This window comes from Tursiops truncatus, chromosome X (assembly GCF_011762595.2).
Source record: "Tursiops truncatus isolate mTurTru1 chromosome X, mTurTru1.mat.Y, whole genome shotgun sequence".
In the NCBI taxonomy this organism is placed as follows: Eukaryota; Metazoa; Chordata; class Mammalia; order Artiodactyla; family Delphinidae; genus Tursiops; species Tursiops truncatus.
In genome coordinates, this window is record NC_047055.1 from 108,682,375 (window position 1) to 108,697,681 (window position 15,307).

Sequence of the window (15,307 nt, forward strand, 5' to 3'; positions counted from 1 at the left end):
GGTTGGTTTAAGCTGTAAGCTAATTCAAACCTTTCTACACAAGCTGTGTATACATTCCACACACAGATCATCTATGACCCTGGTGGTGAAATCTGACAAGAACAACATAAAGTGGTTTATAGCACTTATTGATTTTAACTTGGCTAATATCCCAAACTAGTTAGGAGATACGGCAGTACTCAGCAAATTTCTGTTATTTGAATAAGAGTCAATTAGGGAAATTTGGATATGGATTGGATAATATATGATAAGCAATTATTGTAAATGTTTCTACATCTGATGATGGTGTAGTAGTTATATTATTTTAATGCCATCTGTTTGAGAAGCATACTTGGGTATTTATCAGTGAAACTACATGATATCTAGGATTTGCTTTAAAACAATACAGCATAAAATGGGATGGGAGGTATAGATGAAAGGAGACTGGCAAGATAGTGATAATTATTGAATCTGGATAATGCGTAAGTGGGGGGCTATTATCCTATTCTGACTGCTTTTGTTTACGCTTGAAATTTTTTATAATAAAAATGAAGAAAATATACAGCAGGTTAGACAAGTATCAAATATATATCACTGATTACATTAAAACAATTACAGTTAACAAGACTAAAATTGTATTGAATTTTTAAAAATTTGCTTATATACTGCTTACAAGAGATTAATTTTAAAACATGAGGACACCATAAGTTTATAAGTAAAAATATTTTTTTAAAAGGAAAATGTTAAGAATGATACATTTGTAAGCACATAATAAGCCCCCAAACTTTATAGTATATGGGCATTGCAAAGAACCAAGAAAGCCAAGACACACTTGAAGAAGAATAAAATGGGTAGACTTGCCCTAAGAAATATAAGAATTATTCTTAAACTATATAAGTCATGGGACTGGTATCCAGAATACATAAAGAACTCTTTCAACTCAATAACAAAAAGACAGATAACCCAATTTAAAATGGGTGAAGGATTTAATAGACATTTCTCCAAAGAAGATATACAAATGGAAAGCAAGCATATGAAAAAATGTTCAACATCCTTAGTCATTAGGGAAACGCAAATCAAAACCACAATGAGATAAAATTTCACATCCATTAGGATGACTATAATCAAAAAGACAGTCAATAACAAGTGTTGGCAAGAATATAGAGAAATTGGCACCCTCGTATGCTACTGATGGGAATGTGAACTCCTGCAGCTGCTTTGGAAAATAGTCTGGCAGTTGCTCACAATGTTAAACATAGAATTATCATATGACCCAGCAATTCCACTCCTAAGTATATATACCCAAGAGAAATGAAAATACACATACATGCAAAAACTTGTACACAAATGCTTATAACAGCATTATTCATAATAGCCAAAATGTAGTAAGTCAGAAAGAGAAAGACAAATACCATATGATATCACTTATATGTGGAATCTAAACTATAACATAAATGAACAAAACAGACTCACAGACATAGAGAACAGACTTGTGGTTGCCAAGGGGGAGGGAGGGTGGTGGGGATGGATTGCAAGTTTGGGATTAACAGATGCAAACTTATATATAGAATGGATAAACAACAAGGTCCTACTGTATAGCACAGGGAACTATATTCAGTATCCTGTGATAAACTATAATGGAAAAGAATATGAAAAAGAATGTATATATATGCATAACTGAATCACTTTGCTGTACAGCAGAAATTAACACATTGTAAATCAACTATACTTCAATAAAATTAAAAAAATAATAGCCCCAAAGTGGAACAACTCAAATGTCCATTAACTGATTAATGGATAAACAGAATGTTGTATATCCATACAATGGAATATTATTCTGTCATAAAAAAAGAATGAATTACTGACACATGCCACAATACGGATGACCCTTGAAAACATTATGCTAAATGAAAGAAGCCAGCCAAAAAGAGCACATGTCATATGATTCCATTTATTTGAAATGACCAGAATAGCAAATCTACAGACACTGAAAATGGACCACTGGTTGCCAGAGGCTGGGAGGAGAGGGGGACCAGAGAATAACTGCTAGTGGGTACAAGACTCCTTTTGGGGTGATGAAATATTCTAAACTTAGATCATGGTGATGGTTGCACAACTCTTTGATTATACTAAAAGCATGGAATTGTATATTTTAAATGGCTGGATTTTATAGTACGTGAATTATATCTTAAGATGTTTTTTAAAACTATAGTAATTCAAACAGTGTGGTAGAGTTGCAGAAAAAGACAAATGACAAATGGAACAAAACAGAGAACCCAGAAGCAGACCCACATATGTAGGAATATTTTCCATATTACAGAGTTGGCTCTGAAAATCAGTGGAGACAGTATTGGTTTTCAATAAAGAGCTGAACTTGTATCAATTCGAAATTGAAAAAACTTAAATTGGATGCCTAACTCATACATATCCTAAAACTGATTCTGTGGATTAAAGACTTAGTTGTGATGAGTCAAACTTTAAAGCTTTTCAAAGTAACGTCAGAGAGTATCTTCATTACTGTAGGAAAGGGAAGGCTTTCCTAAGACACATGAAGCACTAAACAAAATGAAAATATTTCAGTTTTAGTTCTTTAAGATGAAGACCTATGTTCATTAAACAAAACAATAGAAAGAGTAAAATGGCAAGCCACAGAGCAAGAGAAGATATTTGCAGGGATTGCTAAATGACACATAGCTGACAAAGGACTAATATCAAGAATATATAAAGAATGTGTATGGATCAACAAGGAAAAGGCAAACAATCCAACAGAAAAATGGGCAAAAAAAGATCCATACCGGCTTTCACAGAAGAGGTAACATGAATGATCAATAAGCATGTGAAAAGATGCTCAACATTATTCATATTTAGGGATATGTTAAAGCCTCAATGTAATTTTTTTTACACACACAAAGTTGGCAAGACTTAAAAGTCTGAAAATATGCTTTGGTGAGAAAGTGTAGCAATGGGACTTCTCATACACATTGTCACCAAAACTTAATATTTTCTTATTTTACTGGTGAGAGTGTAAATGGGTTCATTTTGAAACAAAGCTTGGCACTGCATGTTACATTTGAATAATGTGAGAAAAAATATTCAGAAATAATGGCAATGTCTGTGACAATTAAATGCTCTCATTCTTGCTAGCTTAACAAGATTTATAACATACTGAGAAAGGATATGGGGAACTCTTATCCAGCACTATGTGCTAAGCATTTAATTAAGATCTTTTCACATGCTTCTTTATTTAAAGTTGAGGCAAAAGGTGTACCCAGACTGCTGGTATTTTATGGCAGGAAACTTCTGACTGAAGTTCCTCCTACTAGATAAAAATAACTCAGAAGCACTGTTAGTCCATGAGGACAAGCTACACATTTACAAACATTACCACTCTCTAGCTTCTTTCTTCAAGAGACATAGGTTTCAAACATTTAAAGTTTTCAGTACAATAATAATCACATGGTGGGATGTGGAATTAAAGAGATTCTTTCTTCTAGGCGCCATTTTATGACCATAAGACAAATCCAGAAGATCTTATATGTGAAAGATACGAATACTCACAGAAGCAAAATGCCAGTCAGAGAAGTAATAATTATACACATAATATATGGAAATTTCCTTCAGCTAAAGAAAGACTTGACCCATCAGCAAGAAAAGGCTCAATAAATAACTTCCAGACATGATTAAAACACCACACACACACACACACACACACACACACACACAACTATATATATATAGATATAGATATAGATATTGTAATGACATTTCTGAATTCCACAGATTTTTAAAAAACCATATAAACTTTAGGAAACAAAGGAAGAGGCAACATACACAAAAGAGAACCAGTGAAACAACATCTACTAACTGTGAAAAGTTTATACCTCCCAACTAAGGGACTGTGACCAAAAGTTTATACCTCCCAACTAAGATAGCATTTGTCTCAGTTGGGAAGGAAAAAGTAGATATTTTGGGGTAGTCAAGGCCTCAGAAAGAATATAATACACCCACATACCAGACATGAGGGAACAAACATTTGGTATGTGTCAATCAAATGACAATTTATTCAGCACAGAGATGTCAAATGGGGAAAGATGAATAAGAAACAACAGTAGCAATGAATCCTGCAATGTACACTTACATATAAATAGATTATGATAGCGTGACTGAGGATTTGTAATATAAGCGATAAAAAAGGATTTTTGAAATAGGAAACACGTATCAGACAAAACAGAATTCAAGATCAAACGTTAAAGAGGACAAAAATTGATGCTCTGTACAGTCATGAAGAAATGTCATGTATCTATGTAACAAAAATCTACAGATGCCAAATACGTAATGCAAAACTTGAAATACAAGGAAACTGAATAAAACACCAATATGATGGGAGATTTTAATATTTTTTCAGAAATTTAAAAAGGATATAAATAAGCAGGTCACTGAAAGAAAAATCCAAAGAAGATATACTGATGGCCAAGAGGCACATGAAAAGCTGCTCAACATCACTAATTATTAGAGAAATGCAAATCAAAACTACAATGAGGTATCACCTCACACCAGTTAGAATGGGCATCATCAGAAAATCTACAAGCAACAAATGCTGGAGAGGGTGTGGAGAAAAGGGAACCCTCTTGGCACTGTTGGTGGGAATGTAGATTGATACAGCCACTATGGAGAACAGTATGTAGGTTCCTTAAAAAACTAAAAAGAGAATTACCACATGACCCAGCAATCCCACTACTGGGCATATACCCAGAGAAAACCATAACTCACAAAGACACATGCACCCCAATGTTCACTGCAGCACTATTTACAGTAGCCATGTCATGGAAGCAACCTAAATGCCCACTGACGGATGAATAGATAAAGAAGATGTGGCGCATATATACAATGGAATATTACTCAGCCATAAAAAGGGATGAAACTGGGTCATTTGTAGAGACGTGGATAGACCTAGTGACTGTCATACAGAGTGAAGTCAGAAAGAGAAAAACAAATATCGTATATTAATGCATATACGTGGAATCTAGAAAAATGGTACAGTTGAACTGGTTTGCAAGGCAGCAACAGAGATACAGATGTAGAGAACAAATGCATGGACACCAAGGGGGGGAAGCAGCAGGGGTGGTGGTGGGATGAATTGGGAGATTGGGATTGACATGTATACACTAGTATGTATAAAATAGATAACTAATAAGAACCTGCTGTATAAAAAACAAATGAATAAAATAAAATTCAAAATAAATAATAAAAATCAGGTAGTCAAAAAGTAGCAAGAATATAGATTTGAAAATATAATCTATAAGCTCAATTTTATCTATAAATTTATATCAGTAATGGAAAAATATACATTATACTAATATGCCTGTATTCTATTCCCCCCCCCCAAAAAAATCTTATTATGCCTTGTCTAAAAAGAAAACTATAAAATTCCAAAAAATGTAGAGGATATACAGGCTATACTATGAACCCAAACCAATAAAACTAGAGATCAACACTAAAGAGATTAATAAAAAAACTTTTACTACTCGGAAGTTAAACACTATTGTAAAGAAGAAATAAAAAGTGATATGTAGAACTATCTAGAAAGCTATGAAAAAGAAAAATTCGTATGTAATGGACATAGCTAAGATTGTACACCAGAGGAAATGCAGCTTTCAAGGAGTTCGTTTGAAAAGAAATGACAATAAATGAAGTATGAAACATAAGACATTTTAACTAGATAACAAAATAAACAAGAAAATAGGAAAAATTAATAACAATGCAAGAGGAAATTGATTAAATATAAAACCAAAAAATATAAAGAATAAATAAAATTAAGAGCTGTTTCTTTGATATTATCTATGAAACAGCCAAACCTATGGAAGCCTGTTTAAAGAAAACTGAGAGAAAAAATATACAACATTCAGGATGAGAAAGGAGGTATCACCAGAAATGCAAGAGAATAAAATAATTATGAGAACATTTTGTGCATCTTTATGGCAATAAATAGAAAATCTAGGAAAGTGGTTCTCAACCTTGGCCACACATTGTCATCACTTGGGCAACTTGGAAAATTACTGATGCCTAAGTCCCTCCCAGAGATTCTAATTTAGTTGGTCTGGGGTGTGGCCTGGGCACTGGGTAGGTCAAAGGCTGCCTCATGTGATTCTGATGTTCGATCAAAATTGAAAACCACTGAATTCTTAGAGGGCTTGGACCATATGGTCCATGAACCAGCATCACCATCTCCAGGGAGCTTGCAAGAAATGCAGTATCTTGGACCCCACATCAAGCCCACGGAATCAGAATTAGCATTTTCACAACCTCCCCTAGGTGACGTGAATGCACATTAATGTTTGACTAGAAGAAATGGATGATTTCCAAGGGAAATATAGATACGAAAATTTATTTAAGAAGGAAAGCTGGTGGACCAATTAGTGTAGAAGAGGTCGTTAAAGTAAAAACTTACCATTTACAAAGAGGCATCAGACCCGAACGCTTTCACAACTGAGTTCTATCTAATCCTCAAAAGTCAGATAATGCCTCTGGTTTTTTTTTAATTCTTTTTTTTTTAATGCCCCTGGTTTTTAAACCATTCCAGATTATGGAAAAGTTTCCAAGTTTATCTTATGGACTTAGCTTTACATTGATAGTCAAACCTTGTACAAAACAAGAGAACACCAGAATTATGAACATAGATACAAAAATTCTAAATAAAATATTAGTCTATTTAAGCAACAATATATTTAAAGAACTGGGATTTCCCTGGTGGTCCAGTGGATAAGACTCCGTGCTCCCAGTGCAGGGGGCCCAGGTTCGATCTCTGGTCAGGGAACTAGATCCTACATGCCACAACCAAGACCTGGCACAGCCAAATAAATAAATTTATATATATATATATATATATATATATATATACACATACATATATATATATTTAAAGAACAATAAACATTACCTAAGTAGCATGATTTTATCCTGGAAATGCAAATATGGTTTAACTTTAGAAAACCCATCCATGTAATTCAGTATACTTCATTACATCAACAAAATCAAGTAATTATATCAATAGGTCGCTAAAAGACAGTTGATAATATTAATTAGTCGTTCCTAATAAAATCTCTAAGTAAAATAATAGTGGAAGGAAACTAACCTTGGTAAACACTACTTTTCCAAAACCAACATTATACTAAGCGGTTAAGTGCTGAAATATTGCCATTAAAAGCAGGAGTTAAAACTAATACAATGTAATATGTCAATTATCTTAATTTAAAAATTTTAAAAAGGGAAAAAAAGGCAGGAGTAACAGAAATGCCTGCTATAATATATACTATTCAGCATTGTTTTAGAAGTTCTAGCTAACCTAAAATAGAAAATGGAAATAATTGACATCTTTTTGCAATATGACTGCACACACAGAAATTCAAAAGACTACTAAAGCGAATTAGAATTGGGAAGATTACGTGGTAAAGTAGCTGGGTGCATGAAAAGTATATAAAGATCAATAGATTTTTCTCTTCTCTAACAGTATCTAGGTTGACTATATTATGATGGGTACAATCTCTGGCCAAGTTTTTCACCTATTAAAGAGATAGAGCTTGGTCTACTTTCCCAAAGGGATGGATACGATATATTAAGTGACTTGCAAAGATGCATAATCTCATTTTTGTCAAAAAAATTTACATTCCTCCAAACGTCCTCTTGCTCTCTTTACGTATCTATCTTTGTACAGTTTTGTATGAGCATGAAGGGAAGGCATACAGTCTGTTAACTATGATTACCTCAAGGAAGTCAGCTTGAAGGAAGTGTAGGGATGAGATCATTAAGTTGTCTTTATACTTATTTTGTATTGTACAGCATGTTACAATAACGTATTTTACAACTGAAAAATCTAATAAAACTCAGTCAAGATATTTTTTAAAGGATAATAATGTTCTGGGTAATGGGATAAGAGGGGAAGGCATTTTACTTTCTTCTCTGTATCATCCTGAACTTTCCATATTCTCTCCAAAAAGAATGTGAATTAAAAAAAATTTTAAGTCAAACAACAGTTTCAGAAATACTTGATGTCTGAAAATTGCTGAACATAGAATAGAATCAATGCTGTGGTTACAAGACACATAGAAGATTTATGTGTATGGACTAAGATTGGGAGAGAACAGAGATGAACAAGCCCCTTAATAAAGCAAAGTGGCATCGCAGATCATCATTTTTCCAAATTTTGTTATGAAAATATGCAATAAAAATAACTTGCAAGATTTCCATCTTTGTATAGTTAAATAAATTTGCCCTTTAGAAGTTGCTTTTTCTGAAGAAAAACTGAAGCATACTACCCTGGGAGAAACAGGAACTACACCTTTGAAAGTCTGTCACAACCACCACCTCGAGAGGAGGAAAACAGACACGAATATGCAAGGCCAAAGGTAAAGACCTCTGCTAGTGGGCCAATGCCAGAGGGTAACCCAGAATTGGACTAACCCTTTTTTTTTTTTTTTTTTTTAAAATGAGAACGGCATAAGGGACCTCTCCTCTGCCTCCCCCGGGAGGGCTGGGGAGGATGCTGCAACCCTTCGATCCCGTTTGCTCCACTTCTCTGGTAGGAGGCCAAGCAGTCTCTCTATAGCTCACAGAGGGTAAGGTGGGCCCCACACCTTTGTGACTGGCTGCATCAGTCAGGGCCTAGACTGGAAATCCATTTCCCTCCTAGGGAAATTCGGCCTCTGGGTCTCTCAATCCAGCTTTACTATATGAAGTCACACACCCAGTGGGTGGTTTCCTCTTATGTCTATTTTCAATGTGGTTAGAAACCAGAGAGGAGGACGGATGTGATTAGAACCTTCCAAACCCCATCAGATGGCTTTGGAATACCTCCCCTTATTTCAAAGTTCAGGCAAAAGGAAATGGGCTCTGCATTTAAAGCCAAACACAAGCATGAAGGAAAAGCAGAAATTGGCCTCTCTTGAAAAGTAAAATAATATAGGTCTAGTTAACTATTCCGTTTTCATCAATGTGTTTAGATATTTCTGTAGTAGTTCACATCACGAATGAATAAACGCCATCTAAAAGTCCTATGCAGGTTTTCTGTAGCCAACTATCCTAGTGGCTTTACAACACCAGCACGTCACTACAACGCCAAATCCCTTGTGTTCACCAATATCAGCAACACAAGTAACACAAGAGACCAAGAGAATAGGAAAAACCAAGTAAAGGAAAATAATTCTTGATTTTTTACTTTGACTTCAAACTTGGTTGACTAAGAATTTCCATCTCAGGGGCCATTGAAATGATTCTAAAGTCCGAGCAGGTGCAGATGCTATATCTACGTGCAACAGTGATACTTTCATTGGTGCTAGAAGTGCTGAACTACTGAAGTGGTCACATCACTTCCAGCTTATACCGTGTTGGGGATTTATTAACTGTGTGATTTAAGCCTCATGTCCATGTATGTGTGTGTGTGTGTATGCCTTGTCTATAGCCAACACTCCACTAGGGTAACTTAAAACAAAATAGGAATTTATTTACAATAGCAAAGATGTCAAAAATAACAGGAACAATATATAACAAATCCAAGAATTGTTTTATGAAAAAGGCAAACAATACATACACAAAAGATAAAACAAAATCCAAAAGGGCAAACTTAATTTTGACCTTATCTAAACAGCTGCAGAATGTGGCAAAATAGTTTTTCAGATATGAATTACTTAAGTAATGTTGGGCCAATTCAACACACACTTTTCAGTCCTTCTTTTTTACTTGGTGAATCTTCCTCCGAATTCTATTTACCTTTGGGGAATGTAACTTTGGGGAGGTCATACAAGATTTATGAAATACATACAGGCTATTTACATGTGTACTAAAAGATATATGTATTGGCTGACAGGCTCACATTTCAAAAGGACTAAAGTGATATGAAAGTGAAGGTATAAACTGAGTCCCATTTCACCATCACTGCTTCCTTCTGGGGTTTGGGTGCGTGTGTGTGTGTGTGTATGTGTGTCTTGTCTACTACACAAAATGAATGCACCAGTAATTTTTTAAGTTCCTCAAGTGCTCTAAAACAGCGCTTCCCAAACTTGAGCATGCATCAGAGTCACTTGGAGGAGGTGTAAAGACACAGATCACTGGGTCCCACACCCAGTTTCTGATTCAGTGAGTCTGAGGTGGGGCTGAGAATTTGCATCTTTAACAAAGTCCAGGTGATTATAATGCTGCCGCTGCTGCCAGGCTTTGAAAACCACTGCCCTGAACTATCGCCCTTTCAAGATTTCAACTGGTCAAGCTTTTCCTTCCATGAATCCTAGAATTTGTGAGAAATAAAGGAAATTGTTAATACTGAGATTCCCAGAGTACTGAGCAGTACACTATCTGACTGGTTGGCATCACAGACCAGCAAGATGTTATCTGTCAGGTGTTTTACTACAATTAAGTTTTTCAGCATGGTGTGGTTTTGCCTTCTTTATGGCTCTGGACAGTGACATTCACCATGTTTTCTTGATCGTTTACCTCAAATTTTGATTATTTAGTGTTTCAACTATTAGGGAAACACTTGTTCCAACAGTTAAATAACTGTAGGATCTCATCTTTAAAAATCAAAGATGACTCAAATCTATTTCCTTATTTTCTTCTGAGTCCTGATAACTTTTACCTAACTTCCAATTTTTATTATAACAATGATCATTCTCTAGTATGTTAGCGTCTACTAAAGCCCTCCAAACTGGGCACAAAGGGGTAACTCTAGGGCAGGGCTTCTGCTGTGGGGCTGGGCTGTGGACTGATGCTGAAATAAGTGCTCTCAAAAACCACTTTATGCATGGGAAAATTTATCTCAGGGGAATTAGAGATGCTAATAAAACAAATCCTTTATGAAGATAAAAGAAAAAATGAATTTCAAGGACATGCTCATCAAAGGACTCACCAATCACCTCTTAACTTCTCTGAAATGTTACTTGCAAATTCGCAGCACTGAAATATTATTAGTATTTAAATCCAAGTCACAAAATTCAAAGCGATCAAGCATTTCGCATTCCACTGCTGCATATAAGGAATTAAGAAATGGGGAAATGAAAATAATCCACTGCTTTTGATGTTTATTAGGTTTACAAAAACTGTACATATTTTTTTCTTAAGAAAAAGCATTAACTTAGTACTGGTATCAAATAGACTAAACATTAACAGGAAAATATTCTGATTTTTATTTTTGCACGTTATTCTCAAGTACACAATTACAATAATGTCACACATCCCTATATGATTTTCTTTTTATGTATTTTACCTTTTTTACAAAGTGTACAGAGGGAGGGACATACAATATTTAAGGATATTTCTACAGAACAATAACTTATATTATGTCCTTGTAAAAATCTGTACCTCTTTAAAACATTTAACTGAAACAACCATTTTTTTTAGCTTTGCTAATCAAAATTGTTTTAAGAATTAAAACTAGGTTGTAACTAATGTCAGTTCATAACAATGACTACTGTTTTTTTTCTCTTTATACAGACAAATACACCTTACCATATTCACTTGACCAAACCCTTAAATACCTTTTAAAGGTTTCAATATTGTGCTTTAAAGAAAAGAACTGTGTATGATTCCAGACCATGTAAGAGAAATATAAAGTGTGTAAATTGTTGTGTTCTTTATCTTTCAGTTTATTTAAAAAAATATACATGACCAATTGATATTTTCTGTATTAATTTTTACGGATGTTTTAAAATCAATAAATTTCCAATTTCGTTTAATTGTTTTCTTTTACATTATTTCTGGGAAAAATAAAAATTAAGGGAGATTTTAAAGGTTCTCACAAAAAAACAGACAGAGCTTTCAATAGTACTGCAGGGCAATGAATCACACGATGGTTAAGTTACTCTAAAAAAAAAAAAAAGCACATTATGGGGGCCAAGAGGGCACAGGCATTCCCTATGCCTTGGCTTTGACTGGCATTCAGGATGGAGTTATACCAGCCTAAAGCACTTGATTCAGAACTGGACTAAATCAACCTAGCACTTCAGAGGCTTGCCACACACCAAATATTAGATTTCTCACCCTATAAATATAACTCTTGCATACAAATATCAACAGCAAAGAGAAAGATGAAAGCTAAAAACCTAATAGCACAAAGGGGATGGAACACCATGATGAACTGGCAAGGCAGCACAAGTGGGGAGAAAACTCCAAAATCTCCCATGATGTACCAGATACTCATGTGCCGATAGCCAATTTAAGGGATCCCAAAACCTGTTTTCAGTTCTCCAAGATTCATCTTAACATAACCAAATTCTAACTAACCAAGTTCACTTTATGAATTTATGACTCTGATTCAGAACTCTCTGTTAAAAAGTGTTAACTTTCAAAGAAAAACGAAACTGTGAAAGACTTGGTGACGTTCCAAATAAGGCCTCAGATTTTCCTCATGCACTTAAAACACACACCTTTATCTTCTAATCAAAGCCAGCTTGAGAGTTAAGGTTTTGAAAGGTTGCCAGCTGTAACGAAGAAGTAACAGAGCAGGCTGAACTTGCCCAGTGTAAGTCGTAATTAGCACCCATTCTGTGGTACATGGAGCAACTACTTCCTTAGTCCCCTCACTTGGGGACACAGAATCCCTTCATGGGCTTCTCAGAGAGAACTGAGGAAGTTATGTCTGGATTCTCATTAGCTTTTCTGAAAAATATAAAGGCATGGAGCTGAAGTTATATGAAAACATTCTATCTAGAAACATCTTAACTTCTATTTTTCAGTTACCAAAGATATTTAAAAGAAAATACCTTTACTCTTTAAAAATACTAGTGTCCTTATTTTCCTTCTAATTCTTCACCTGAGTAGTCTCTCCAAAGAGCATGATTTACCAAATGCTCTCTCATGCATCCCTGCATCTTTCATGTTATTGTAAATTTAATACTTTTCATTATAGATTTTCAACAACTACTACTTGGGGTTGTGTGTATAAATATGTAAAATAAGCAATACACACAGATACATGTTATATATATGTGCATATACATAAGTCAGGGTACATTTACATATATAAAGTTGCAAAAGATCCTACAAGCCACGAATTACCTCTAGGAGATTCCAAATGCAGTCCTCATTAAGTCTCATCTGTAGCACACAACCATTCCAACACAAAGCAGCAAAGACAAAATACAACAGGATCAAGCAAAATTTTTCAATAAAGTTTTCTAAAAGTTTGCTATGCTGACAAAAGATGTAAATACTCCAAAGAAAGCACCCCCAAAAGTATATTTTATCTGAACAAAACGAAAGGTAAACACAAACCCAGCCACTGCTCTTTACTCAGCGATGCCAGGGACACAAAAGCTCAAATGGAAACTTTGTCATGTGGTCTGAAAATATTAAAACAAGATGAGTAAATGACTCCCATGTTAGGATAATTAGACCTGACCATAAAATCTCCCATTTATATTAGTAGATGTCTCTGACGATTTTATTGTGAGAAATTTATGGGAAAAAAAAATAAGTCAACATGAGTACTTTCAGAGTTACCAATCTAAAATTACCTTAAGTTAAATGGTCTTAGAAGAGTACCATCAAGGTAAGCAAGGTAAATATTTAAATAAATATAAAACTTCTAAGATAGAAAAACTCAGTATAGAATCAGGGATTACTTTATTAAAAGCTTGCTGCTGCAACTTGCTTGTTGCTGCAACTTGCTTGTTGCTGCAACTTGCTGCTGCTTTTCCCCATTTATTAAACAAACTGAATAGAATTCAGAACACACTACTGAACAAATGGTAAAAAAAAAAAAAGTCAACTAGAAGCAATAATTCTATTTGTACACAGCATAAATCAATATACAGTATTGTATGTGAACGAGACTGTGGCTTTAAAATGAATTTTCTGCTTCAAGGCCAACATCTCTACAAAAGTCTGTAGAAGTATTGTTAGGGCAGGCCAACTTCTTTATGATGTCGCATTATGTGCTGGTTCTTTTCTGAAGGTCTTCGGAACCCTTTCTTGCAGTACTCACAACGGTGGGGATAGTCTTTCGTATGAATGGAGATAACGTGCCGTTTAAAGCCTGAGGCATCTGTAGTGCTATACTCACAGTACTCACACTGATATACTTTTCTACCACTGTGCGTCTTCATATGCTTTTTAAGCTCATTCTGTTGCCTAAATCCCTTTCTACATCTCTTACACCTAAACGGAAGATCTTTTGTGTGAACTGAGAGAATATGGCGACTTAGAACGAATGGATCTGCAATCTTAAAGTCACAATGTCTACACTGGTGCATTTTTTTACCCTTGTGGGCAGCCACATGTTTCTTCAGTTCTGAAGGCCTGTGAAAGCCTTTATCACACATATCACACTTATGGGGGTAGTCCTTTGTGTGAACTGAAATTATGTGTCGTTTCAAATCGCTTGAGTTCGAACTCTTGTGGTCGCAGTGCAAACACTGGTGTGTTTTGCTTTCTTGGTGGATAAGAGCATGTTGCTGCACCTCTTTGGTATCTGAGAAAGTCAGAAGACAAATGTCACACTTGAATGGCATCTCTTTACTATGCTTAGTTTTTACATGCGTTTTCAAGTTAGAAGAGTCTGCAGACCTATATTCGCAGTACTGGCATTGGTACGGCTTCTCCCCAGTATGGATTCGCATGTGCTTTTTGAGCTCTGATGGGTGACGAAAACCTTTACCGCACTCCACACATATATGAGGAAAGTTCTTGCTGTGGACCGCCAAAAGGTGGCGATTCAACAACCCTTGTTCAGCTGTCTCATATTCACAGAATTTACACTTGTGCATTTTGTTGGCTCCTTTTTCCTTATGCACCATTTTGTGAGTAAACAAAGCCCCAGCGTGAGAGAAATGCTTCCCACATTCGTCGCATTCGATGGCCTTCTCTGCCTTGCTGGTCAGCTTGTGGCTCTCCAGGTGGTTGTGTAAACTTATCTTCTTGTTGGTAGTGTAATCACAGTCAGTACAGCGGTACTTCTTCTTGGTAAGGTGTTCAGGATGGTTTTTCATGTGCCTTTTCAAAAAACCTCTCGACTTAAACTTTTTCCCACAAATCATGCAAGGATAGACAGTCAAGGGATGTCCATCAGGGCCAATAATTATTGCTAAGGAAGGAAAAGAAAGGAGCATGAGTGATCAAACCAAGTTCTGTTTTGGTTTCTTCAAGAATTTAAAGCATGTGTTCTGAACATTATTGGGCAAGTACTCCTATGTTAGGCTATTTGCTACTTAGCATCATTCCTTTTACAATTTTTCAACATAAGAGATACAGCAGCCTTATCAAAAAGAGAACCTGGTCTGGAAACTCCATTCAGTATGACTGTACCAACCTCACTCCCTCCAGTTTAAAAAAAAATAAATGAATA

General features: G+C 35.3%; 1 protein-coding gene across 5 annotated transcripts in view; it reads right to left on the reverse strand.

Moving 5' to 3' along the window:
* Window positions 1-9,518: 9,518 nt before the first annotated feature.
* ZFX (zinc finger protein X-linked) overlaps window positions 9,519-15,307 on the reverse strand; it is a 57,614-nt gene continuing 51,825 nt past the window's right edge. For all 5 annotated transcript variants that reach the window (XM_073799223.1, XM_019927721.3, XM_019927717.3 and 2 more), the window contains one exon: window positions 9,519-15,046. In XM_073799223.1, coding sequence (XP_073655324.1) covers window positions 13,863-15,046 — 1,184 coding nt within the window. In that variant the 3' untranslated portion in view covers window positions 9,519-13,862. The remainder of the gene's footprint in view (window positions 15,047-15,307) is intronic.